This window comes from Rhynchophorus ferrugineus, unplaced genomic scaffold (assembly GCF_030347505.1).
Source record: "Rhynchophorus ferrugineus isolate W39M unplaced genomic scaffold, kcgeb_rfMv2 rfM11, whole genome shotgun sequence".
Taxonomy (NCBI): Eukaryota; Metazoa; Arthropoda; class Insecta; order Coleoptera; family Curculionidae; genus Rhynchophorus; species Rhynchophorus ferrugineus.
The window spans coordinates 14,758,581-14,786,088 of record NW_027472590.1 but is presented as its reverse complement, the minus strand read 5'-3'; the positions used below and the strand labels follow the sequence as shown (position 1 = coordinate 14,786,088).

The following is a 27,508-nucleotide window of genomic DNA, read 5'->3' as shown; positions in this document are numbered from 1 at the left end:
TGTCTTATAGTTTCCGAGATATGGACTACCGAATTATACAATTTGTGCTCTGCTCCTAACTTGGGCCAAAATTGTAAAATGGTCTTATGAATTACCGATTCCGTTCCAAATCGCATTCCAAGTAATATTCGGCATGCTAATTACACTGTCGATTACCAAATTGCATAATCTCTTATAGTTTTCGAGATATGGACTACCGAAATTATACAATTTGTGCTCTGCTTCTAACTTGCGCCAAAATTGTAAAATTGTCTTATGAATTACCGATTTTGTTCCAAATCACATTCCAAGTAATATTCGGCATCCTCATTACATTGTCGATTGCCAAATTACATTATCTCTTATAGTTTCCGAGATATGGGCTATCTGCTGAAAACCGCTGAAAATATTTTTGAAAACATTAAAATGGAAAGTGCTACCCCACCAGTCGTATTGTTCAGTGTATTCTCCTAAATGCTTCTGATAACTACTTGTTCGTACATATAAGTTATGATGGTTATTTCGATATGAAATTCGTAAATAGCCTGAAAGATTGTATAAAGTAGCGGCTATCAATGAACAACACCTTGAATAAAATACATTTTAGCGATAACCTTACAATGAGGCTAATTATTTTTGAAAAATCCTTTAAATCTAATTTGTAGTTATCGCTTCAGCTGACACCAGATAAACAAAAAGCATTCCGTAATTTGGGGAGCTGTAACTGCATTTATTGTGGTTATATAAATATTTGATAACTAATACACGATGGATTTGTTAATATACACCTAAAAAAAGATAACCAGTGAGTGAACATAGAAACATTAAATCTTATAATCATTCAAGGATAATATAAACTGATAATATTAAACTTTTTGAAAATTGAAAAGGACGTTTAGACGCCAAGCAAAGACAATTTTAATGATCTTGCATGAGCAGCAATCGATATCCCGAAGAGATTATTTTCATACTTATTAAAGACAGTTGAGTTGGTCTTTGAATTTAAGAAGTTGGAAGGCAATCGGCTGCGAAAAAGAGGGTGTTTGACGAAATTAATTGCTGGAGTTCCTAAAACTTTCGTCAGCATCCAAAGGTCGTAGTCTCTGATATGCGCGCAGCTTCGAAAGTTTCCTCCCATCGTTCGCAGATAGGGACGGGCGGGCCTTGGAACAAAAAAAAGAGAGCACCAGCCAAAAGTAAAGTTTTGATTGCATGTCGCTTTTCATTGTCCTCCTGATGAAAACATGAAAAATGTGTTGGGCGCTCAACAAAAAACTTTTAACGACACTATTTTCAGAACTCTCATTTGGCGCCTTTCAAATTAGGATTAATTATCCGAAGGTATTATTAAAAAAAGTGCAGTTTAGCGCAATTTGCATAATAGGTACGTAATAAGTCCAGAATATTGTTTTCATCCATATAGTCAGATAGTACGTGTAAAAATTCTCCATAATTTGAAAGATTGTGCTTTTACAAATTAAACTTTACAGATAAAAAATTAATCTGCGGTTGTAAAGCATTAATAACATAAACGAAGACGTTCAAATATTAATCTTGTTTAATAATACTGGCCAACTTGACTTACTGCTGTTGACTTTTGCTGGTAATCTTCATTAATACTTATAAAAATAAGTGCCCGAAAGAAAATGTTTTAAAAATCGTGCGAAGACAATAGTGAGAAATTGCAGTTAGAAAATATCCATACAAAAAAATATCTATTATCTATAGAATAATTAATTATATATATATCAAAAAACATTTTTTGCTTTGACCATGGTTTCTCGTCTATTCTGAAGTATTTCTTTAAGGCATTTATCCCTTTTCCCATTTACTTAGGGGCACCCTCTGGTTTTTCTGCACTTGGTCCTTGGTTCTTATATTCAGCTTACCTGTCTTGTATTCCCTATGCTATAAGTGTCTCCACCAACTTGGTTGTCTCCTTTCTATGTACTGTTCCAGTTATTGAATTTTAGAGTCTTTTCTTTTCACCCTATACAACTTCGTTATACATCTGACTCTCCTGTTGTTGAAGATGTTTTGTTTCTATTTATATCTTATTTTTATTTCTCTTTGGCAATACCGCAGTCTCACAATCGAGTGTTTGGGACGATGCTTTCATTTTAGATTTTCTGGATATTTGTACAAGTCCATCGTTTTTCTAATTCTGTTTTTCTAATTCTGTCATTTCCAACTACCATTCTTCCATTACTTAGATTAGTTCAGTTTATTGAACTAATTGTGTTATTATTGTGTCATATCTCACTCAGCTGCCCTCAAGAAAAGACTCGTATTAGTGAGAACACAAAATACACGACATATATAAATGTTCAGTGCGATACTGCAAATTCACTGGCATATAATACTACTACAATTCCTACCACGAATAATGCTGTTCTACTTCTACAGTTTAGTTTGGTTTGATTTTGGCATATATAATCTAAAGGGAACAAAACATCATCTCGCTGATTGATATTTTTGTTAAATAAAAGTGGAAGAATATTGTTTGAAAATGTAAGAGATAAATAAAATAAGATAACACTAGTAATATCGTACCATCGTGACCATTTCCTCATGCTAAAACTGTCAGTGTGAATCAGAAGCTCCAACACAAACCAGCACAGGCACAACATTTCTTGGCAAATAAAATTGGGACACATTTAATATCATTCTAAATTAAATAGTTTAGTTAGAGGACTAAATTTATTCCAAGTTGAACTATTAGACTTCTACAGCTGAATCATTTCTATTCACTACAGGTCAAGAAAATTTACTCAATTTCAATGACTATTAAAAGTTCTCTACTACCCGTTGCAACAACTTCCAAAAGATTAGCAATATTTTTCAATTAATTATTTATAATATAATTAATCAAAGAATCATTACATTATAACTGTATATTTTTTTATTTCTAATCATTATGACCAACTACGATTTATACAACAAAGAAAGAGGACACGAGTTAAGTAATGTAAAATTGTCTAATCCTAATTAAAACATCAAATCGTCGAGTATACAACATAACCTTGAAGTGTTAACGATTTTATATGAACACACATTTTATGTTCTCTTTCCTGTATTTTCTATTTTTTTCTCTTGCATTCTAAAACTGATATGCGTTAATTACGAGAAACTCTTATATTATTTCTTTAATTTGAAGAAAACTACTAATGAGTTACTGCAACTTTGTACTTAATACGAAATAAAATGCACTTTGACTAATAATTTAATAAATATGTTGTAGTTATACAGTTAATCTGATCAAATATATAGTTTAACCACATAAAAAATTACATTATAGTTATGTGGGAACAAGCCAGTCGTGTTTACTGAAACTTAATCTGAGAACTATTATCTATGTTTCCCCCTTTTTGAAATAGGCCTTTGTTCGGTAGGTTGTAATAAGGAGATGGCCTTTCACAATATTCTGTACGAACTAATGTTTTTTTTTGGCTTGTATTTTTTTGGGAGGCCTTTTAATATAAGATTATTTTACTAAACCAGATATATGAATATTTAAACAAACACACAAATACAATTATTTTTATCCTATATTGGGCCAGGTATATTGATTGAAACATAGTATGAAAGGAAATATTATCTGTGTGTTGTCTTTCCAAATAGGCCTTTGTTTGAAGGATTGTAATAAGAACCGGGATTTTCCATTAAAGAAAAATCTCCCAACTAGCTGGGTTGTCACTATATTCCATATGAACCAATATTTGTTCACGGCTTAGGTTTCCTCAGAACTCCAATATGTGTGGGAAATGTTTATTTTACCTAAAATTACTAAGTAATGCCAAAAATTGTGGTAAATAAAGACTCTTCCCGGCTAAGGTTTTTCAAGCTCTCAAATAAATTATAAATTCTAGTTGTTCATGTGTTATGGTTTATTTACACAATAAGTTCACAGAAATATAAAACAGCTTCGCAGTTGTAAAAATTACTTTAACTTATGTATTTAGAGCCTCTCTAATGCCGGTACCCACTGCATGTTGTTTACTAGCATTCTTAGACTATTTATTACCGAATTTTTCAACTTGTTTTGTTTTAAGGATATAATGGTAAACCCAAAACCATTTGAATTGTTTTAAAAATCAGAATACTTTTTAGAATATCATTCGAATATACTTTTGAACCTTTCGTTTAAAGATGGGGCAACCATTCACATTCATAGTTATGTAATTAATTGAATTAAATTTATAAACTAATTTTATACAGTATTATAAAATATAAGAATGAATACATGGAAGTTTGCGAACTTAAAATAGTCGTGAACAATCCAATAATACTTTTGTGAAAATAAATGGTAAATGAGGAATATTTGCTGTATCTAAAAACATCTATAATTTAAAATTGCTACATACAAATATAGTAATAAATGTATACAATTTCAAATCAACGAAGTTGTGTTTATCAATAGTAAAGTGATTTTTGCGGATGATGTCGTTCAACGAACGGTAATATATGGTGCTAAAATCATCAATGGACTAATTTCTTTTGGACTACATGAGATGCTAAATTCACAACAAATATCAATGACTATTTCCTACGATTATTGAAAATTATGAATTATTGGTTTGAAAAAGTGACAGTTAAAAGCAACAATGGTGTTAAAATGTTACCAGGTAAGTGCAAATGTCAATTTCGTATTTAAATCTTACCATATTCAATGCATTATTTAACAATGAGAAATATTTTTTAGTTATGTGAAATTCTATATATTAACTCTCTATTTATGAAAATTATACAAATGAATCTCGTCTCTACAAAGAGCTCGCAAAGAGAGCTGACTGGAGCAGTTTATGGAGGAACGTGTTTGTTGAATCTTCTATCTTAAAGAACCATGTTGAATTACTTTTTTAATTCATAAATAATTTTCGGAACGCTGGTTCAATAGAGTCAAAAATTAATTGTTCTTAGAGATTCGGGAAAGAGATCGATATCTTCCTTCAAATAAACGTAAATTTTTCTTAATTACTTATATTACTTATCTATACAGTTACAATACAATGTAACGCTATAAAATACCCGAACTGTCTTCCATCATACGGATCGATATTAGTTTACAAACTTGACTAATAACTAGTCATGAATATTTTGTAAATACTTTATCGTGAATTGGTCGTGAATGCTTGAGAACCTCTTAGTTCGCTCTATTTAAGGTAGTGTGTATGTCACTTACACTCCGAAACTATACGGTATCTGACAATGATCTTTTTTTGGAACCAATAGTCCACTAATAAGGGGTTTTTCCTTTCCCAAGTAAACTAGGGGCTGTCATAAATCTATAAAAAGACAGATGTTAAAAACGGTATTTTGAGAAATACATATAACAAATTCATAAACATATTTAACAATTTTTCTAATTTACATCTGTGTATATCTCTGTCAAAAAAAGCTGCCTTTTTCAAAGAGTTCGATATTGCTACTGTCTGAGAGGACGATCTGATAATCTGAAAAATAGACATTGAAAATAGGAGCAATATTACAACGACAAATCTATATTGTTGAGTATTGACATTCAACGTTGGCTATAGATTGATGATTTATTCCTAAACTAACTCTCTGAAAACATTTTAAACAGAGCTTTTTTTTAAGGCATCTTAAAATGAATTCAAGTGTTTTTGTATTAAATTAGGACTATTTAAAATTAAAATGTTAGGTTGATTAAATTTTATAAATATATAAATGACCGAAAATATCTGAAATTACCAAATACCAACGAAAATAAGCAAGCAAAACACAAATATAATGACATACGATGGATCACAGTATTGATAAAGAGTATTATTAAACCAGATAACATGAAACGAGTTGAATAACTTATATCTTACGTGTTATTAAAGCAAGGGGTTGATCTATGGCATCGATAGCTAAAGATATGGTAAACATAAGCTAAGTTTTCAATTACAATATATCTGTAATTTAAAGATATAACATTCTCTCCATATTCGACAGTTTATCGCCTATGTTAACCAATAATAAGCACTAAAGCTTTAAAGTCAATAATACAATATACTCAATAAAGGACCTGTCTGGTCTCATCGATATCCCTGACTAATTTATTTTACATATACATAGCTCCGTCCAACGATTTTGCTTAAGAAAACACTAAACTTTATTGTCGGAGAAACGTTGTCCTAATCTCTAGTTTTATCGAGCTTTATAAGTCCATTGTATTTTTTTTCTTTCGATATTTTCTGATTATTTTAGCCAAACTAAATATCTCCCAGGTATCTAATGGATGTCTGTCAGAGGCCTAAGTAATTTTCATGTATTGATTCATAAAAATCATTACGACAACAGGGTTAAAATTATTTCGTTTCTGTTTAAAGGGCTGTTTGTTATAACTAGTCGGAAGATGAAGACGTTTAATTAACGAAATATCGTAAATATTTATTTTTAGCGTAAAATGTCAGCAATTAATGTGTTTATTATTTTTATTTTATATACAGGATTAGCAAGTATTGGCTCATATTGTTATTTTCTTTTGTTTCTTCCTTCTTTTGTACATATTTAGTATAACCTCTTCTTCTCTTTGTTCTTCTCCATTCCACTTAACTCCACTCAGGGTTCCTCGTTTTCTCTATCTCTCTCTTTCATTTCTCATAATTCTTGATTAATTTTTTACTCCTAATTATTGTTCAATTTCCAGGAGCTTTTGCTTCTATTAAATATAGTTCTACTGAATATGGAGTAATCCTGTTAAAACGTACTGGATTTTTAGTAATTTTCATAATAAAAAAAATTATCTATTGTTATCTATTATGGTGTTTTTCATCGTTTTTAGTGGACCTATTTCATTTTTTGTCTACCCTCATTTATTTTACAATTTCAAAATTTTGTTTCTTAGTAAATCTGCATTTTCTATCACATGTGTATCATCTTACTTTGTATCATCCTTTATCATTATATCATTACATTATTTACTTTTATGGCCTCATCTGATAGCCTCGTTGTTGCTTTTCCTTTGTTTATTCCCATATTTCTAATCCACTTTATTTCATTCACAGCACCTCATTTTTAGATATAACTTTCATTATTTTAACATTATGTTACAGTAAATTGTTACTTAGAGTACAAAAAAGAAAAACAGATAAATGATAATTCTTAGGTTTGATAAATTATAATAACATAACCAGAAAAACAAAATTAGAAGAAGAGTAGAATTTGGATAGTAGGATTTTTAGAAAGAAAAAATACCTGAATTAACGAGGTTAGCTGCAGAAATTGATTGGTAACAGATAAAGCACATTGGGTAAAATAATAATATAACTATAATAATTTTTGTAGAAACAGATTCAGTGCTTTTTTGGCTACTAAGTGTTATAATTTAAAAGTTACACTGATTTTAATTCAACAAAATTTGTTCGAAATAATTGTTAAAAATTAACTTCTTGTGTCGGTTAAGTAATACTTCTAATGAAGAAATGTACTATTACAACCAAACAAAATTATATATAAAGATTTTAGGTTAGAGGAATGATAAAAAGCTTAAAATTGACAATAACAAAAAAAGATACTTCAACTCTTGCAACCTGTGACCGTATGTTGTCATGCAAGCGGATGACTTTAGGTCTGTCTTTTCTGAAACATTATGTCATTGAACTTGCTCAACTAATGTCATTAGACAACTGAGAATTGTCAAGCAAATGCACTTCAAGACTTCATGCCTATGAATGGACCATGGTTCTCCTCCTTAACTACTTAATGGCTATTTGCGCTTGTAATTATCGCAGTAGATCGCAGAAATCTTTTAGTTTATAAAAAGGTGGCTTTGAAAATGTTTTTAATATATTTTTAAGAATATTCAACGAATTTTTATGGTAGCCGCTTCCTCCTTTAGGGTAAGTGATTTGGCTCGGTGAATGGAGGTAAAACTAAGGTTCAGCACTGAATCAATCGCAATACCCTTCAATAACATCCCAGATAAACGTCTTGGGTTTGCCAGATATTCGTTATCGGGTTCTAGTTGGCGCTGCTGGCACCCCACCCGTGTTCAACATCTGGGATTATATTTATGAGTATTTTGTAGACCGTTATTCCATGATGTAAAATTCGACATGCCTCAAGGTCGCTACAATACTCCCCGCCAGAATTTTACATACAATTACTCCAAGCAACAAAAATACAAAAATGTATGAAAAAATATCAAATACAAAAAATATATATATACCAAACAAAATGTGCTGTGTGAAAATGGCTTTGAAAAATATGGTAAATCGAAACGGTTGTAGTTGGTACGGTCGCGATCCCGTACGGCTGTTGATATCTTCCGGCCCTACAGATAACGTTGCTTCATCGTTGCTTTGGCACTTGAATGTGGTCCATCGGCGACGTTAAGAACAAGCTATTTTTCGGACAGGGCTCCCGTAATCGACGCTGAGGGAGGATCGATTGTTCGACGACGTGGTGGCTGATTTTCTTCGACGACGAGACGTTAGCAATTCTGGTACCTCGGCGAAGACATGACGAATCTACGGTGACTGCAATCGGTACCTAGCTTCTGGAGCTGCTCTGTGACTAATCAGTAGTCACATACTTTACAGTAATTCAAAAAAGACAAATAACGACGATATCCGACCGAAGCTGCCCAAAGCCTTTCAAATCAAAATGTCTGCCATTATGACGGAGACGGCGAGCGAAGGAAGACATTATGATTTAAACATAGCGCAGAAAGAAATGTTTAGCCGAGACGCTGACGATTAAACAGTGATATAAAAATATCTATGAGTTCAAAAGATTGTGAAAGAAAATTTTGACAAGAATTTTAAAAAAATTAATTGGAAATAATGAAATGAATAGGAATAAAATGAAAAGGAATATTGAAGGTAAAATCGAAAACGAATCGAATTAAAAATATTTAAAATTTTGAAACAGAAAATATAACGGATTCGTAAAATACACCATGTTCCACGTACCCTCCATTCGCGAGTCCAAACCCAATTTTGCGACAGATTACGTCGGGGTCACCACTTTAGGGTAAATGATGTGGCTCAGTGAATGGAGGTAAAACGAAATGAAACAGTGGTGTTTACATTATGTGACCATTATTTATTGGCAATATAAAAACCTGTGAAAAATACAAATAATAAAACGGATGGCAGAGGTGTTACCTGGTGACGAGGCTTGGGCAGTCGATGGTGGCACGCCTAAACCAAAAGAGGGTTGAGCACTGAATCGCAATACCCTTTAATAACATCCCAGATAAACCTCTCGGGGTTGCCGCCAGCTCTTCGTTATCGGGTTCTGGTTAGCCCCGCCCGTGTTCAACATCTGGGATTATATTTCTGGGTATTTTGTAAACCGTTATTCCACGATGTAAAATTCAACATGTCTCAACGTCGCTACACTTCCTAGACTCGTTTTTGGATCTTTCCCATCCCATGTGACAATCTGCAAATACTATATTCATGAACTTATAAGCTGTGTAATAGTTATTTAAGAATTTGCGCTGGATTTTCAACCAATAAGTCTTAGAACTCTCAAATTAAACTCGAAAACTACTGGACGTCGAATTAATGCTATATTAAGTATTCCATGGTTATACTTCTAACTGTATACACTGAATAACTCAATAATAAACTACTATTTTATATAGTTAAATCTGAAAAACATTTAATTTAACAGTTTTAAATTGACACTTTGCATTTTCACCCATAGGTATCGTTAATCATATACAGCAGGTACCTAATTATTCAAATTCATAACTAACATTACAATATTAATTAATCAAATAAAAGGCAGGTTTTTGAAAGACACTGTACATTGTCAACAAGAATATGGTCGAAGTTATGTTATAATCGATACACTATGTTTTAATATACATATGTTATGTTTCTAATTACAATATATCAGCAGTTTTAGGACTATAAATTCTCGCTCCGCTCTCAACGATAAACTACAACAAGCACTTAAGCCTTAAACTCAATAAAACAACATGGACTCAATAAAGGACCTAATGGCGAGAGCAAACTTTCTGATTAATTTATTTTACATACACACAGCTGCGTCTAATGATTCCGCCAAAGAAAATACAAAACTTCCTCCCCGGAAAATATCGAAATGTTTTTCCAGGGCGTATGAATCCTCGTTACTTTTTCCGGCCATTTTTTTATTGTTAGAACTTTATTGTTATATACGTTTATGTCTGGAATAAGAGTGGGCATGTTATAATAACGCAGCCCACTGTCCAATCTTGGTTGATACCACAAATAACATAATGAGTTATGTGTTCAATGATAGAAAGGGCCTTGCTTCATTTTTCGACTAATTATCAGATAGTTATTTAACAGATGATTGTTCAGGTGGTGTACTTAATACTGGTACTAATTATTACGGTACGTAAGTACGTCTGCAACATAGTTAGAGCCCGAATTTAGTGCTATAGTCTTGAAGCAAGATAAGAGAGTGGTAACATTTCTTCGTAGACAAACGAGAAGGTCCCCTCTTACCAGTAAAATTCGTTAGAGATCTAAATATTTTTACTGTTAAACATTAAGTTACAACAGTATTCATTGAAAGAAATTTTTAGCGTATTGCAGCTGCAGTGAATAATTAGTATGGGCACGGTCATTAAAATATATCAAGAAAATTTAAAATATACCCCTGGATTCAACGAACAGAAACGGACGTCATACGAAGCGGGTGACGATGCAAGATTAGCTTGATGTTAGCTCTATCAGAGATAAAATATAAGAAATATATAAAAGTAACGGGTAGGTTTTTCAATATTGACACAATTTAATATAACTATTTCAGAGGAATTTGTCTAGAAGGTATTCATAGATAGCTTAGAGCTACACTTTACACTACTTCGCATCAGAAGTCTGTAAGAGTCAGTTTGCATTACTAATACTTAGTTGTGGTACTATTTAAGAAAAAAAAAGATTTTTCATAAAAAAATGCACCTAAGACGTATTGCAGCATCAACCTTATTCCCCAACTTTTTAATTCAAATTGGTATAAATATCTACTTATAACATATGGTAAAAAATCACAACAATATCATTGACAAAAAAAATTACCAGCAAAATTACCAAAAATTATTTGATCTAGCAATATTGAATCCTCAAGCTTTAATAGCATCATGAGGTAATTGGAAATTGGGCAAACTAATTATATAAACAACGTTTAAATATAAACTCAACAACATTAGTTTTGCATTTTGCAAGTTAAATGGGAAATGTGTAGTAATGAATATATGAACCTAATTGAAACTACATGGTTTAATAGAACAATGTTTTAATATATTATATATTTTGATTAACGATAAGCTTCTTTTTTAATACAAGAGAGTAAAACAAAAAAATCATATTATCATCTCAATATTTGTTCTAACACAGTTCACATTATTAGATTTTAGTTGTGATACTGATTGAGAAAAAATATTACTATAATTAAAATTCATTATTTAATATCGCAGCTTTAAATCCACAAACTTTATGAACTTCATGAGGTGATTGAAAAATTGTATAAACATTTAATATAATGTTTCAAAAAAATCAATATTTCGTTCGTACGTTGTATGGGAAGTTATAGGAAATATACGTAAGAATTAATTAATAGCTGGAATCATATCCTTTCGAAAGACATTTTAGAGTCTCGCATAAAGGGGCATTCTCATCACTTAAACCTATGTCGGCTGAAGTTCCACAAGATGTTAGTGTCTGGGAATTCTCTATGTGTTCTACCCTGCTGATATCCCAACAACAAAAGAAATAGTTCGTGGAAGATTTGCCGACGGCACAGTAATCACAGGGAAAAGAAATATGCCTAGGACTGTAGAAAAAGTACGTAGTAACAGTCAATAAATTCTGCAAATGAACTACACATAGGAAATTACAGCTTAATAGCTCCAAATCTGTCCAAGTTAATTTTGCTTTACGGTAAAATGACACAAACCTAATTATATCACTTAACGGATGTCCGATTGCTCAAGCAGAATCAGCTAAATATCTGGGCATCCATCTTAACGGTAAATTAAATTTGAAACATCCTGTTGGATAAAAACCATAGCAGATTCGACGATTAAACTCAAAGTTAAGCAACTGTACTGGTTAGTCGGAAGATACTCTCAACTTGACCTAAAATCAAAGAGATTGGTTTATTAGTCAATCATAAAACCAAATTGGACCTAAAGATTGGAAATATGGGGTTGCACTCAAACATCAAACCAACTAATCCAATACACTTATCGCTAAAGATCCAACGGAGAGCTGCACGATAACCTCGAAATCCAATGGATATACGAAGTGATCCAAGATTTCAGCTTAAAACATGAAATTAGGTTACTAAATCACAGCGATGTGGAGGCAATACTGCTACTGGATAATACGCAGGAAAGCAGAATATCGAAGCAAACCAAACCACACTAACTTGCATAGTGTTTAAATGTATTCTTACCTTAAATAACTTAAAAGTTTAAGCTTATATTAATTTGGAAAATACATACTGATGTTTTATCCCGTATTAGTCTTGCTTGTCTATTAATGCAAGTACAATAGAACACTAGTATTAAATTAATTTGTAAATTAAAATTCTACTAAGCATATTTAATGTAAAATGTGATTAGTAAAAATATAATTCTTATTCCACATGCTCTTAGTATCATATTCTATTTATCTAAGTTTATGTGTAATAAGTTATAGTAGCTAAATTATAGTATCCGACATACCCATTTCTTCCATACCATTTTGTCCTTTTCTATTAATTCACTCTAAAATATTATAAACAAGTCTTTTCTTGGTCCTGTTTGGGTTTTGATTTCATGTTGCGTTGAATGACGACATTGGTATTAATCCTGCATAGAGTTTTATTTTCATACCACCATATATGTCACTATCGAGATGTACAGAACTTCCGTTTTTTCTGCATTATAGAATATGATAAGTTCAGTTTATCTATTTTTTGTATACTCTATAATTATGCCCTCTTTTATGTTTATATTTTTTATTTTGTGTATTACGAAGGAGAAATATTATTATAGAAGAAATATTATGCTTTGGTCTCAATAAACAAGAGCGTGAAAAAACAATTAAATATCCTCGTAATATTGTATCTTTGATATGTATTAATTTAGTAACAACTTAACATAATATTATGTAAAGAATTTATTTTATATATTTAATAGATCTCTGCTTCTGTTTTTTTTTTATAACAATTTGATATAGTGTAATAGAGCAATAATGTTATGCTTATCTGATTTTACTTTTCAAACTAGAATTTTCATTCAAGTTGGGTACCCACGTTGGGTACCCAAAATTGAATCTTTAAAATGTGATTAAAAAAATTCTGGGATAATGGTGATTGAATTTAACTGATAAAAAATCTCTCTCTGTTTATGCTAACAACATACACCTAATATTTGGAATGGCCTGGTAAAAAGTCATTTAAAAAGCACTACACTGTTAAAGAAAATGTACTTTTCAATCTAATGAAGACACTATATTAATAAACGCTCTATATGATTTCAGGTTGGCTGCTGTGGCGCTGATGGACCAGATGATTATCTTTCACTCCAACAGCCTCTACCAACCGAATGCAGAGATACTGTCACCGGTAACCCGTTCTTCCATGGTTGCGTCGATGAAATCACTTGGCTATTCGAGACTAAATGTGCTTGGTTATCGGCCCTAGCTATGCTTGTGGCGTTTATTAACGTATGTATTTTTTAATTAGTAATACGATAATGTACTTAAATAAATATCTTTATACGGGTAGGTTATTTCATATAGTAAATATTATCTATTTTTTCTCATTTTTCTAATCTTTTCCCTTTTAGTATTGTATCTTTGAATTTGATAGATACATTTTCCAAATATAATTATACAGTTTCGTTGAAATTTCCAATTCTTTGAAATATAATCAACTAATTTAATTAAAACTGTTGTATTTATTCAAATACTTACTTTCAGTGAAAACTATATATCTTGTTTACAAATCTATCAGAAAATTAAAACTACCTACTAATATCCATTAATACACAAGTTTTAAGTTTTTAACATCATGTAAAATTATTATTAGTTATAACTACCATCGAAGCATTTTTTCCAAAGAATATGAAAAATCGTATTTATTTGTTATTCTATATTATGGATTATATATTTATTGAAACACTGGAAAAGTATGAACTGAACAGTTTTTTTTAAAGATGATATATAATTATTTTTTGACATTTTTGTGTTATAATAACTACTGATTTTTTCAGATACTCAATGCGGTCTTATCCATCGTTTTAATACAAGCATTGAAGAAAGAGGAAGATCATTCCGAAGCTTATGCTAAATAAAATGAAAATAATATTAATTTTTAGTTTAGGTTTTGTTTCATGGTAGTTTAGAAAATCATATGTTGTTTGTTTGTTCATTATTTTAAATATATTAGTTTAATTTGAATAATATTATAGTGTTTTCAACAATTGTCTAAAATTAAAACATGATGTAGTGACGTAGAATAAAATATACTATATCATCCATTTTGTTTATATTTCATAATTTTCTGTAATATTTTTATATGTTTATAACAAATTATATTTGTGTTAATTACTATTTATTTCATATTCCATTGATCGATTCCTAACATTTTTAAAACTTACACAAGGGTTTCTACTTTCTTCTATTATATCGCTTTATTATTCTTTTAATATATTGTTTTATCATTAACTAATATCAAATAATAATTATTATTTTAATTTCTTTTATACATATTTTCAATATACCTGGAACTTGATGTTGGATATATTAATTATTTAATAAAATTTTACGCTATAGAAAAGTCGCTTTATTTCATTTTCACAAATTGTTTTGTCATATTAATTTTGAGGACCAATCGTGACCATTATGTCAGACATGTCAATAATATCTATGTCTTAGGAAATGTTCATCAATAGAAATTGAATTGAATGTTTGAAAGCTTTTTCTAGATATTCAGCAAATGCTTCTGCTTTTTGGTGATTGTCACGTGCCCAATTCCAACATAGGTCTCTTATAGGTGGACTGTGTAGACATGAGCGCTTTAGATATTTTGTGGCTTTTCAGAGTGAGTAATCGGTTTCTTTATCATCTCTTAAATTTCTCAGATATCTATTTATGGTTTTGTTTTTAATTTCCAGTAAAAGAGAAACTTTTCAGTCTTTGGGCTATATATTGTTTAAACTATTTTTATTTTCAGGTGTTCTGTTTTGTTCAGCTACCATTTCCTTCACTTCTTTTGGACAATTAATACCTTTTGCTGTACTCTTAATTTCTGGAATATTATTCCAAGCAGCTCCTTGAGTATCTACTACGAATTTTGCTGCTTCAAAATTTAATTGTTTAGTTGTCTTGAGGGGTACATTTAGTTGAATTCCTTTGTTCAATTCTTCGGCAAATCGTTCCCAGTCTGTTCTATTGTTTGTTAACGTTGGGTTTCTTCCTTTTTTTATTATATTTTCGCTCAACGTCAGAATCACTGTAATTAAATCACTCCAAATTTTCTTTACCTTTTATATAGTTGTTTCTTACTATATGTTTTGTTTCTTACTATGAAGAAATCTAACAGGTCCAGGGTTTTCTCTTGATCAGTAAGTTAGTTTTCCAGTTGACATGTAACTACATTTTAGTTTAGCAGCTGCTTTATGCAGTTCATTGACTTTAGTTGTTGTCATTCTGGATCTTCATCCTGTATTTTTTGCATTAAAATCACCTTCAATTATAATTTTTTTTCGAGGTTGCTTAGGACATTCAAATAATTTTCCTTTTTTTGATTGTATCTTGGAGGACAATAAATCGCGGCTATTGTAACCTTATATCAGCTTGATTTAATAGTTACTTCTGTTACCTGATTTTCTGCTGAGTCCGGGTTCTTGATGGTGGGAAATGTTCTTTTTTATTATTATTGCACTTCCTCCTCTTGCGGTGTTAGCTGGATGTATGATATGATAGAATGTATATCCTCTAATAAAATTATTAGTATTTTATAATGGATTCTTTTGTTAAATGGGTTTCTGATATTAGGCAAATATCTATTATCTATGAGTGCTTGTAGGGTAGCCTGATGTTGCCGAATTCCATAAGCATTCCAAATTGCTATTCGGATATCTTTATTTGCCATTTCGGGTTTTTGGTGCCACAGGCCTAATGTTTTTCATTTCTAGTTTTTCTATAATTTCGGAAAAATATTCGATAAAATTTCGAAGCAATTCGTTGGTTCTTGGTGTCTCTTTGATTATTTTGATTCATATTTTGGGCATAAGTCATTTCACCATTAACTTTGTTATATTTTTTCGGTTGTTTTTTTTCACTCATTGATTCTTGAGGTTTAACTTGAGCTACTTTATTTCTCCTCTCTTGTAGTGTTTTAGCAACTACACATCCTCTATAACTTGCTGGATGCGCTTCATTACAGTTTGCGCATTTCAGCTTAGCTTCTTTGGGTTTTCTACACTCTGTGGTGATATGTTTACCTGAACATTTTACACATCTAATTTCTCTTCTGCAGAATTTCTGTGTGTGTCCGTACAATTGGAATCTTTTGCATTGCGGTATTAAGTTTTATTTTTTTAAAGGTTCGATTTTTATTTCGACCCCTAATATTATTTTAACACCAAAAATGGTTTTTGTGTCCGTATCATGTTAGACTTAGTTGCTAACATAAATAGAGGTAATGGATTCTTGTGGACTAAATTTTTTTTGCCAGCTTTTGTTTGCCCAGATCAAAAACCGTTTATACTTGTGTAATTAAAAATAATTGTTAATGTTACGCGGCTGTACCCTTGAAATCTTGTACTATTTATTTTTATTTCTTAATGATTTAAATAATGCTAATTAACCAACGCTTTCTGCTGATTACTTTTGCATATATGAATGGTAGTAGCAAATCTTGGAGTAACCATAATGACTTTTAAGCGACGATAACTTCAGTTAGGCTCAGATGAAAGTCTATCAAATATATGTTTCTTGGTATCATGGAGGTTTTAGAGATGTAATACAATTTAAAACAAAATATGAGAAGAAGTATACCTACTAATAGTAGCAATCGTAACGTGCTGTAATTGCACAATAAAATAAGAATAGGAAAATATTAATACCTTACTTAGTTTGCATCTCATCGGCTTACCAAAATTAAGACTGTAGCTTTGCAGATGCTGTTCATAGATTATTTTGTTTAAAAATAATTAGTCTTTCAGTGAGCAATTATTAATGGAGTTCTCATACAAAAATTACAAAACTGCATTCAGTTTTAGAATTTCCAAAAAAACTCAAAACAGTATAACAGGTCAATTGAAAAGTCTACCTACCATAGTAAAACACACTTTTTCGCAAAATTAGTTTTTTTATTCAACATAATTCTCATCAAGGACGATACATTGATTATAGCGACCCTCCAAATTTTCGATACCATTTTTGTAGTACGATTTGTCCTTTGTTTTAAAATAGGCCTCAGTTTCGGGGATCACCTCTTTATTCGCCAAAAATATCTTCCCAACCAGCATTTTATTGAGATCTGACAAAAGAAAATAGTGGCTGGGGGCCAGATCTGTAGAATACGGTAGATGGGGAAGCAATTCGAAGCCCAATTCATGGATTTTTGCCATCCTTTTCACTGACACCGTGCATTGTCTTGATAAACAGTACTTTCTTTATCTTCTAGTGCGACCGTTTTTCGACGATTTCGTCCTTCAAACGGTCTAATAACGCTATGTAATAGTCGCTGTTGATGGTCCTTCCTTTTTCAAGTTTTGATAAAACGCGAAATTCCTATCTTTTTTTTCTCACAATAACAAAAGTTGCTTCACTCATAATGCTATAATTCACAAACTAATGGTACGACAGCTGTCAAATTTACACACGCATCTTTTGATGATTAGGGCCAACTAAAAAACATATGTAGTTAATTCTAATAGTGTCATGTATGTGTCAGGCCGGGCTTTTCAATTCACCTGTTAGTAAACATAATGTTCTTCTATGTACATCGATTATTTTTGTCAGAAATATTATATGTTCGAATTATTTAGTTCTAGGGCGCAATTATGTATCTTAACGTTATATATTCAACTTTAAACACTCTTAAAATTATCCGTTCAGTAACTAGCTTTCAAGAAAAAATATCTAAATAAATATTTTTAAGAGCACTGAGATAATAGACCTATTAAAACAGCAAATATTTTTGAGTGAATAAATTAGAAAATGGGACAGAAAGTTGCAAACAACAAAGGCGAATGTCTAGAGATTATTTACAGCAAATATTCTGTCATCTCTATTGCCACGTTAGTAACCAAAGAAGGTTGATTTGTTTTCATATATATTTCTCAATACACTTAAAAGCAACTGCGAACTGCAACAACTAACCGAGTTAATTTCTGACTCTACATCAAAGTAGCTAGTTTCCATTAGAAGACGTTTATTCCGTTGGTATTCAAAACAAGCGAAGACTATTTATAACCATCGCAACTTTCAAGCTTTTAGATCTTTGAATGGGAAAATCAATGGCATTTCCTACGGAACTAACGGCCGTACATATGCATAAAGAGTCTCCCTGGTTCGGGAAAGGAGTGTTTGGCTTTCAGCTTTCCATTATTCGTTTCCAAATGGCGCTTTTATTACTGTTAAAGTTTTATCTTTGCATTTTCCCTTTCTCCTCTCCGTTTCGAAATATTGTGGGATTTCAGCGAGTCATTTATTTCAATCACCGCAAATCTTTTGAGCCCATTTGCAAATTAACGTTTCTTACTGCATACGGAATTCTTTTATTTAAACTCCCCAGAGGCTTCAACTTTTTTTCTAGTGAGGGGTGGGGGTGTCGGGTATTGTTAGGGTGGGACTGTTACAACATGGCTATCTCGCGACCATTTATAATGATGTCAAAAACAAATCGCCAACGATTTCATTTTTTCTGTCGATCGTATTTTAGCTATCAGTCATCCTCTCGATCATCATGTATATCAAAGATTTGTTTTATTTATTAATATTATTTAGATATCATTATACCAATCTTGAGAAAAGGCCACAGTGAACAGTATAAGGACTACAGAGGTACAGGGAGTGGCCAAATTATTAGGGACAATATGGAGATTATTTATATTTCTAGTTTAATTCGATTTCTGTAACAAATGATTCGTTGAGTGTCTCTTATATATTTTTTATTTGTATCTGTAGTCTATTGGGTCATAAAAACAATGAAAATATACAAAACAGTTTAATTTTCGTTTCAGTAATTTTAAAATTATCTAAAAATAATAAAATTAATTTTAACATTTAGTGATGCCACCCTTTGCTGCAATAAAAGTTTCTATGCGTCAGCGCATGCTCTCAATACATGTTCTCGCATGACGAGAGCTTCGTTTAACTGCTGATTGGTGGTAATCACTGCTTTTGTAATCGCCAGTTTGGTGAGATTCATGTTTGGTGAAATCACTGGCCAAGGCAAAGCAGTGATTTTTATTAGCCAAATATGTGGTAATATTTCCGGCTTTGTGACACTAGCATTGGCAGCAAAAAGGTCGATCGCACCGAAGAAGTATGTGAGGAATTGGTCTTCTCTGAATTAATTCTCCAACTCTGCACTGATTGCCATTTCTTAAACTCATGACTAGTATTATAATATGATCTCCGAGAGGAACACGCAGAATTTCCTTTAAGCATCGCATCTGAAAGACCTTATGCTTAAGATTCGCTAACATGTAGTATCGGAGCCGTACAGAAACACTTTTCAATGTTCTTTTTTCTATTCTCAAGAGAATCAATTTCGTTCTTTCTTAAAAACTTACTCGAAAACCAAAACTGATACACCCTGGTAGAGAGCTATCTATGATCCCCGTCTTTTAGGGAATAAATTGTTACAGGATAGAACAAGATAGTTGTATTACCTTACACCACTAGTTTCAAAGCTTTATATTAATTCCAATAACTAAAATAGTATAGAATAACAGACTAACGGATAACTAAGTTTTATTAACCTTTTCTAAAAAAAGTCTAATTACATAATTAAGCTAAAAGAAAGTATTTGATGAAAACATAATAAAAAAAAATCTTGAATGGTAATATTCACTGGCTTCTGATTTCAAGGCCAAGTTTAGACCATTAACACTGTTTTACAAGAACCTGAATCAAAGCTTCATCCAATCTCCCTAATCATTGGAGAGCTAACTCCTCCCAATTTTTTAATGTGCATATGTGATGGAGAACTTTATGTCTTTTAATGTGTGCATTATTACATTCTAATTAGTTTTCAAGAGATGTAAAATAAGGCTGTATTGAAAATGCGTTACTAAAGATATGCGGTTTTAAAGCTGTGTATTAGGAAAACCTTTAATTGCCTTTTCCCCAATCCTATTTAATATGAGAGAAGAAAATTTCAAAAACTTAGAGATTTCATATTTAAATTGATTGAAACAAAAATAAATCGCTATAATTCGGCTCCAAAGCTCTCCTATAGGTTTAATAGTATTAGAGTCCATTTTAATAAACAACAATTAGGAATACTGAACTAAGCAAAAAAACAAAATATGCTAAAGATTTCTACACTAAATATTGTCTAGGATATCCAGACACCCTTCAAATCATATACTACACAAACTACAGAGAATAATTTAAATGTTAAACGAGCTGAACACTGTCAAATTTAATATAACATAATCACATTTTTTATTTCGACAGAAATATTTTATCGAAACTCATAGAGATCAAAATTATGACGGCAGAATATTAAAGCCAGATTCTGTATATATTTCGTCTATTTAAATTATTCCGACTTGGCCTGACTGCTGAAATTAGTTAACATTCCCAGGCAACTAATTGAATTTTGCAAAGACTTATTAATAAGTTGGAAAATTTGAAGTTTAGATTCATTGGCCTTTCAGTTGGAAAAGATTAAATCATTTTATATTACTGGTGAACTTTTCTGATTCCATTTATTATGGTTTTGCTTTGATTAACCGTTAATATGGTGTATTTTGTTTCCTTTTAATATATCCGAGATCATAAATAAAGTAAATCTAATATACTGTTGGTGTTTTGGGTAAAACCAGTTGAAATATAACGAGTGTTAATTAATTTTGAACAATTTCGGAGTCGCATTCAACGATATTCATATCAAAGCAGTCATTAGGGTTCCCCTTTCATTATTTGTGATTTTGCAGTGTAATGATATTTTATCCCGCTTCTAAACTATTCCGATAACGAGTAAACAAAACATTTTGGGAGAAGTCTTCTTTTTCTGTTTTATTTAAAAAAGAGCCATTATACTGTTGTTTCTACCCCCTTGTAACAGTACCACTTCCACAGCGCTACCGTACTTCCTCTGCCTAAACTTAATATCCTGTCCATTGCCCCATCGACCACATGTATCAATTTAAATCGAAATAAACTAGTATTTTTTCCACCAGTGTTTTCAGTTCTCGAGCGAATTCCTTCCACCAAATAGTAGTGAGTGTTCGGACAAACAATCGTATCGACAGTCACACATTCTGACCGACCAGACGAACAATTCCTACACTACAAATGTATTATATAAAAATAAAGATTTATAACAAATTCCTGATAGATACATTCGTTTATATTTCTCACACTATTTACTAATTAATTACAATACAATAAAAGTTGCAATAGAACATTTTCCCAAATAAAGGCAAGACTTTATTATTATATCACTTTTTATTATTTATTATTGTATTAGCTATATTTCATGAAAAAAGGGCTTACCCACTAAAAACCACCAAAATATTTAATGAATTCAAGGACTCAAGTACCTAAGAACTCAATGATGTTTATATTTTGTGTTTTTGTGTATATGTGCTTTTCTCTTCTTTGATATTTTGGCTCTTCCTTATCAACAGATCATACAGCTGTAACAAGTACAATACTTTCCTAAATAGCTACCTTTTCAGAATTAATGGTATGCATCTTTTCCTGCACTTCTGCAACGCCTATAAACTGGACGATTAATTGAAATTACTTAAGTATATAATTCCCCATTACCTTGATAAAATTCAATTGTAAGATATTATTCTGGGATTCATATTGGCTACTTGTATTTGATTCAATATTAAGTCTTATAGCATTCTTAATAAAAAAAAACCTTATATAGACAGGCTCAAGTTAGTGTTTTGCCGGTAACTCTTCTTGATTTATCGTACACTACCTAAAATGCATTCGTAAGATAATAATCATCTTGACAATTTTATGGAAAATACTACCATGACCTTGATTACTCCTTATACAGAGGTATATAAGCTTCTTGACTTCTTTAAAAGTTATTATATTTTTGTTTTTCTTTCAACTTTCTTTTCAAAATTTCGAGCCTTACAAATTCTTAAAATATAGATCAGATTTTTAGACATCTATATTATGGATCCGACAGTATGTATGGATACTAAAATCATTAAGTTGAGGACACAGAAAAGGCAGATGATACTTTTTGTTATTGGTTTTAGTTGTGAAGCAAGATCATGGTGAAATGCATATGTCTGTTCCTTCCTTTTACTGCTAACTATGTTTTATTACAAACTTGACATATTATCTTTACTGTTAAATTTTAGTCATTTAATTAATTTATCCTATTTGTAACAACTGAAACTAAACTTACCTTTGACTCACCATATTTGTAATCTTAACAGGAAAATTGAAATGTTAAATTAAAAGTTTAGATTCAGTTGCTACAAATAGGATAAATTAATTAAATGACTAAAATTTAACAGTAAAGATAATATGTCAAGTTTGTAATAAAACATAGTTAGCAGTAAAAGGAAGAAACAGACATATGCATTTCACCATGAGCTTGCTGCACAATTAAAACCGATAACAAAAAGGATCATCTGCCTTTTCTGTGTCCTCAACTTAACAAAGAAGCTAGAATCCACAGGGAAAATAAAGAAAAAATCAAATACATTGATAATTTTGCATCAACCTCACAATAACTATACAAAAGCTGTGTATAATATATTTGTTTATTATTGGAAATAATTATATATCTACTCACTAAATGTATAAAGGCAAACAATAAAACTTAAAGACTTGTGCATTCTGTTAATTAATAAATATGTAATAATGTATATTATTTGCTCTTTGGCTATTTCTTCACGAAGTTAAATAATATGTATATCGATAACAAAATCCTAACAAAAACACCTTCAAAACCTGAATATTCAGCTCTCCAGAGACCGACTGTGACCTAAACAGTTAAAAGGACAGGAAAAGGTAAAGGCAAAATATATTATTGGTGCTTCCTATATTCTCGACACTCTCAGGTCTCTTCTCACCTTCTACGAAAGAAATGATATTCAAATATTGGTATTTGTGAAGTAGTCTTGTTGGAAAATAGCTTAAGCTTATTAAAGATGAAACCATCCCTTGGATTTACCTGACCTTTTTGAAATACCAGAGAACTTAAAATAAAATTTTTATATTTACAAACATAAAAAAGATATATTTAATAAGAGGTAATATAAACATCTATTGTTTCAATATATACTCAATAAAAATTTTTATTTTTGTATACAGTGGTTCCTAATCCATTAATTATTCCTATATATTACATGCACATAACAGCACGGCATCTTTAAGTCATATTCTCTGCTTCTGACCCATAAAAAATAAATCATTAATATTCTAATTGTTTAAAAACGTCTTCTATTTTCTTCTAAATTAAATTTATTTATTTCATTTCTTCAGAAGAATATATTGTCTATTTGTCAACTCTTACTATACAAGGTTGCTGGTTATATTTTGTACCACGTGTTGTTAGACCCCAACTAATGTTGGAAACATACATAACATGTGACATTCATAACCATAACGTTCTCCAAAACATCTCGTCATTTGAGCATAACTTTTTATTTAAGTGAATTAATTTTGTCTCAGTGTAAAAATTCAGTTAATTCATAAATTTTTGTTCGATAAGTTTTTAGGATCATCGATGTGAATTATCAAGACAGAATTGCAAATTACTTCGACTATTAAAGAAAAATATCCATCCTTGACCACAGTAAACCGTTGGTATAATGTATAGAATTGTAACCGCATTAATAAGGCGAACTTCAGTAGGATTACATGAACATTTAGCCGTAAGCATATTTTCTACATATCGCATAACTTGACAGCTATTGTCAAGGATAGCGTTAATTGGCCCAAAAGAATTCCGCATAATCAAAAGCTATGTATAACATCTACAAATGACAAATAAAAAGTCTATACATATGAGTCCCAAAAAAAAAGAACAATCCACTGTTTGGATCTTTCAAGAGTTCCGAACTAATTCCAAGAAAAGTGGCGAAAAGTATGCCCTGTACGGCCCTTATTTGGCACCAAGTGGAAATCAAGTGATTTTTTTATTCCCATATATCAAGAATAAATTTCGTGGCCAATGTTGCTGGACACCTGAAGAAGCCTGGTGCTTCATGTTTTGGGGTGGTAAACTATTATGGTAAGAGTATTCCTTATGGAGACTACTTCGAAATAGAATAAACCCATTTTCGTTAATAAATTATCCTCTTCTCGTTATTAGTCCTGAAATATAAATACCAACCCTCGTAGCTAAGGACTAAAGTGTTTAAGCTCGTATAATGTAGTGTTAGTGCAAAATCAGAGCAGCGTGCTACTGTACATTTAATGTAATATATAGCCCGTTCAATAAAACTGTGAACTCACGTCATCTAAATCCATGACGTCAGAACACTGCAACTTTGCAGCACTAACTTTAAATTTTAGTCCAATTTGGCTTTGTCATATGTAAGGGTTTAAAAACACCCAGGGCGTAAAATAAAATTATATTAAAAGAAAACAATATAAAATAATCAAGAATCTTAAATATTCATATAGATTTTAATACAAAACCCTTTCATTCATTTTATAGTAATTTAGGACTGCATAAGTATTAACGCATAATTCAGACTGTAAGTTTTTCTAATACCATGAAGATATTATTTAATTATAAAAAAATTAAAAAAAGGAAAACTTATTTCTATTCTGTTCGCGAACTCGCATTTATGAATATATTTAGAAGTTAGAGTTGCCTAGGAACATATAGGTTGTAACCATTAGGATTTATCAGAAAGAAAACAGTATTATATCGAAGTAGAAAAAATAGAAAACATTATGCGAGGGTTCTAATTTCGTTAGGGACCTCAACTATTTAGTTTATTGCTCCGAAGGAGGGAGAGCCATAAACTACCATCAGGGAATTTGTTTTTTGGTAACGGCTTTGTGGCAAGTGGGAAAAGTTTCCGTAATTACAGTAGTCGGGGCCTTATTAGTTGAGTTGTTACAACGAAGAGGGTTTTAAGAATGGGCATTTTTCATACTGAAAGTTAGAGAAGGTTTAATTGAAACCTATTAAATGGCATCCCTTAGAAGAACAATAAATTACCGTTAATTGGACTTAATGGCGACGCATCATTGAAACAAACGATAACTAATTAATTATATTGCAAAATCCTGCTAAACCACTTAATCCTATTGTTTTACCTGGAAAAGTAATTTTTAACCCTAATTACTCCATGAGTTTTGTTAAATTGTATAATCATATAACACTTTGGTTAACATTTGAACTAATCTCATTTATATTGACCAGATGTACTCAGCAAGTATTACAATATCACGAATAGTAAGAAACTGCTTCTCTCTGCTCTTCTGAAATCTCTAAAAATGTTAAAGTAAAAATACATTATAAAAATTTAAAATTTATTTATTACATTTGCAATAGACGTATGTGTCCCTTTATTATTTATAAGTTATTAACTATTTTAAAATGAACGAATATAGATTCGATACTTTTATTGGACAATGTTGGGTTCAGACTTCTTCCTGGTGTTATCCCCGCTTGAGCTCTGAGAGTATTTTTTTCTTATTATCTTCAATTACTATTATCATTTGGTCACTTAGTATCAATGAGAAGTTTCTGCCGGCAACTGGTTCAGTGAGGTTCTCGATGGAAATCCACTCCTCAATCTTAATTTTAAGATTTCAAATAATGATTAAATTATGTTAACCTTTAGCGATTATTGGATAAGGAAGATTCCAACCGTGTTTATAGGCCCATTATCATCTATAACATGGCAGTGTGTGGTAGCAATATGCTAGTCATATTAAGAATTTAGTCACTGAGGATGTTATGTTAGTGTAGTTAATGTGGGTTAGCAGCTAGTAATGTGAACGAACGATACACATAACAAATGGTGCTCATATTACTTTGTCTATATCCTATAAATGTCATAATAATATATATTTTTCTCATATGTACGATTATAAAAGCTTGTAAAACGTATTAGGTTTTCTTCGTCCATTCTCCATTCTCTTCGTTCAATTCGTCCATTATTATCCAAAATTATATGAATGATTTTTTCTTTGAATTTTGTTCTATTTATTTTACCCTTACTCTGTTTTTCTTCTTTATTTAATAGTTGTGAATTATCTTCTCGTTCAGATAGTTTCTCTAAGTGTTCTTCTTTTATTTTATTTCCATTGTCATTTCCTCAAACCATCATGCTGCTTCTTTTTGATTAGGCGTTCTTTTATAAATACCACAGATAATTTTTTAGGTTTAATGTAAAACTCTTAATTAAATGAAATCATTGAAATAATTAACAAAAGTTTTTTCTTAAGAGCTCGTTTGGTAACTTTTAAGTTCTTATGGTTTCTAATTATGTAGCTCTCTTGTGTTACACATATTCGGTATCTTTTATTGTTTTTCACTTACTCATCATACTGTAGTATTCATTACCTTCCTTATATTTGTTCTCGCTACTAATATATAATATATAATATATATTTCTGATAAAAATTCCAATTTATTATGATCTTACTATCTGATATATATATATATATATATATATATATATATATATATATATATATATATATATATATATATATATATATATATATATATATATATATATATTCTTTTTTTTTTCTATTATATTATTAAATCTCCTTATAAATAATCTTAATAAATTCAGAAATTATCCGTAATAAACTTATACTCCAACAAAAATAATGTAACATCTTCTTATTGTTATTTATTTTTCTAGTTGGTAATTTTCTGTTCATATTTAAGTAGCAATGTTTTATATACATTTTGTAAGGGATTAAATTCAGCATTTTTTTTATTGTTTCTAACACAATTATTGTCAATTTTAATAAGTACTACTGAGGGCTCTTCAGATTTCATGTTACTTTCTATAATGAATAATCTGTAGTCTCAGATGGAGTCAAACTTTTCAAGTATCCTTGAATTCTTTGATTTTGCTTGTTTTGGATCAATTATATCAGCTCTTTTGTTGTATTAATTTTAAATAATTTAAAATATTATTTTAAATTACATTGTATTATTTTAAATATTTTAAAATTCTTTTACTTTCTTCAGCCATTTAGTTGCTTTTTTCTCCACCAAAATTAATCTGAATTTTGCATGATATGTAGTTTTTTATTTTGACAAATCGACTACGATGAATAAACGAATACTTTGCACATTAAAAATTTTATATTAAATACATTAAACTCATTAACATATTAATTATTGGCACAGAACTGCTTTAATTTATAATTCCATTCAT

The 27,508-nt window shown here is 30.7% G+C and overlaps 1 protein-coding gene across 1 annotated transcript in view; it reads left to right on the top strand.

The window, feature by feature from the left end:
* The window catches only part of Tsp2A (Tetraspanin 2A), a 232,039-nt gene extending 217,294 nt beyond the window's left edge, over positions 1-14,745 (top strand). The window contains exons 4-5 of the mRNA XM_076418544.1: positions 13,455-13,640; positions 14,189-14,745. Coding sequence (XP_076274659.1) covers positions 13,455-13,640; positions 14,189-14,269 — 267 coding nt within the window. The 3' untranslated portion in view covers positions 14,270-14,745. The remainder of the gene's footprint in view (positions 1-13,454; positions 13,641-14,188) is intronic.
* Positions 14,746-27,508: the final 12,763 nt, after the last annotated feature.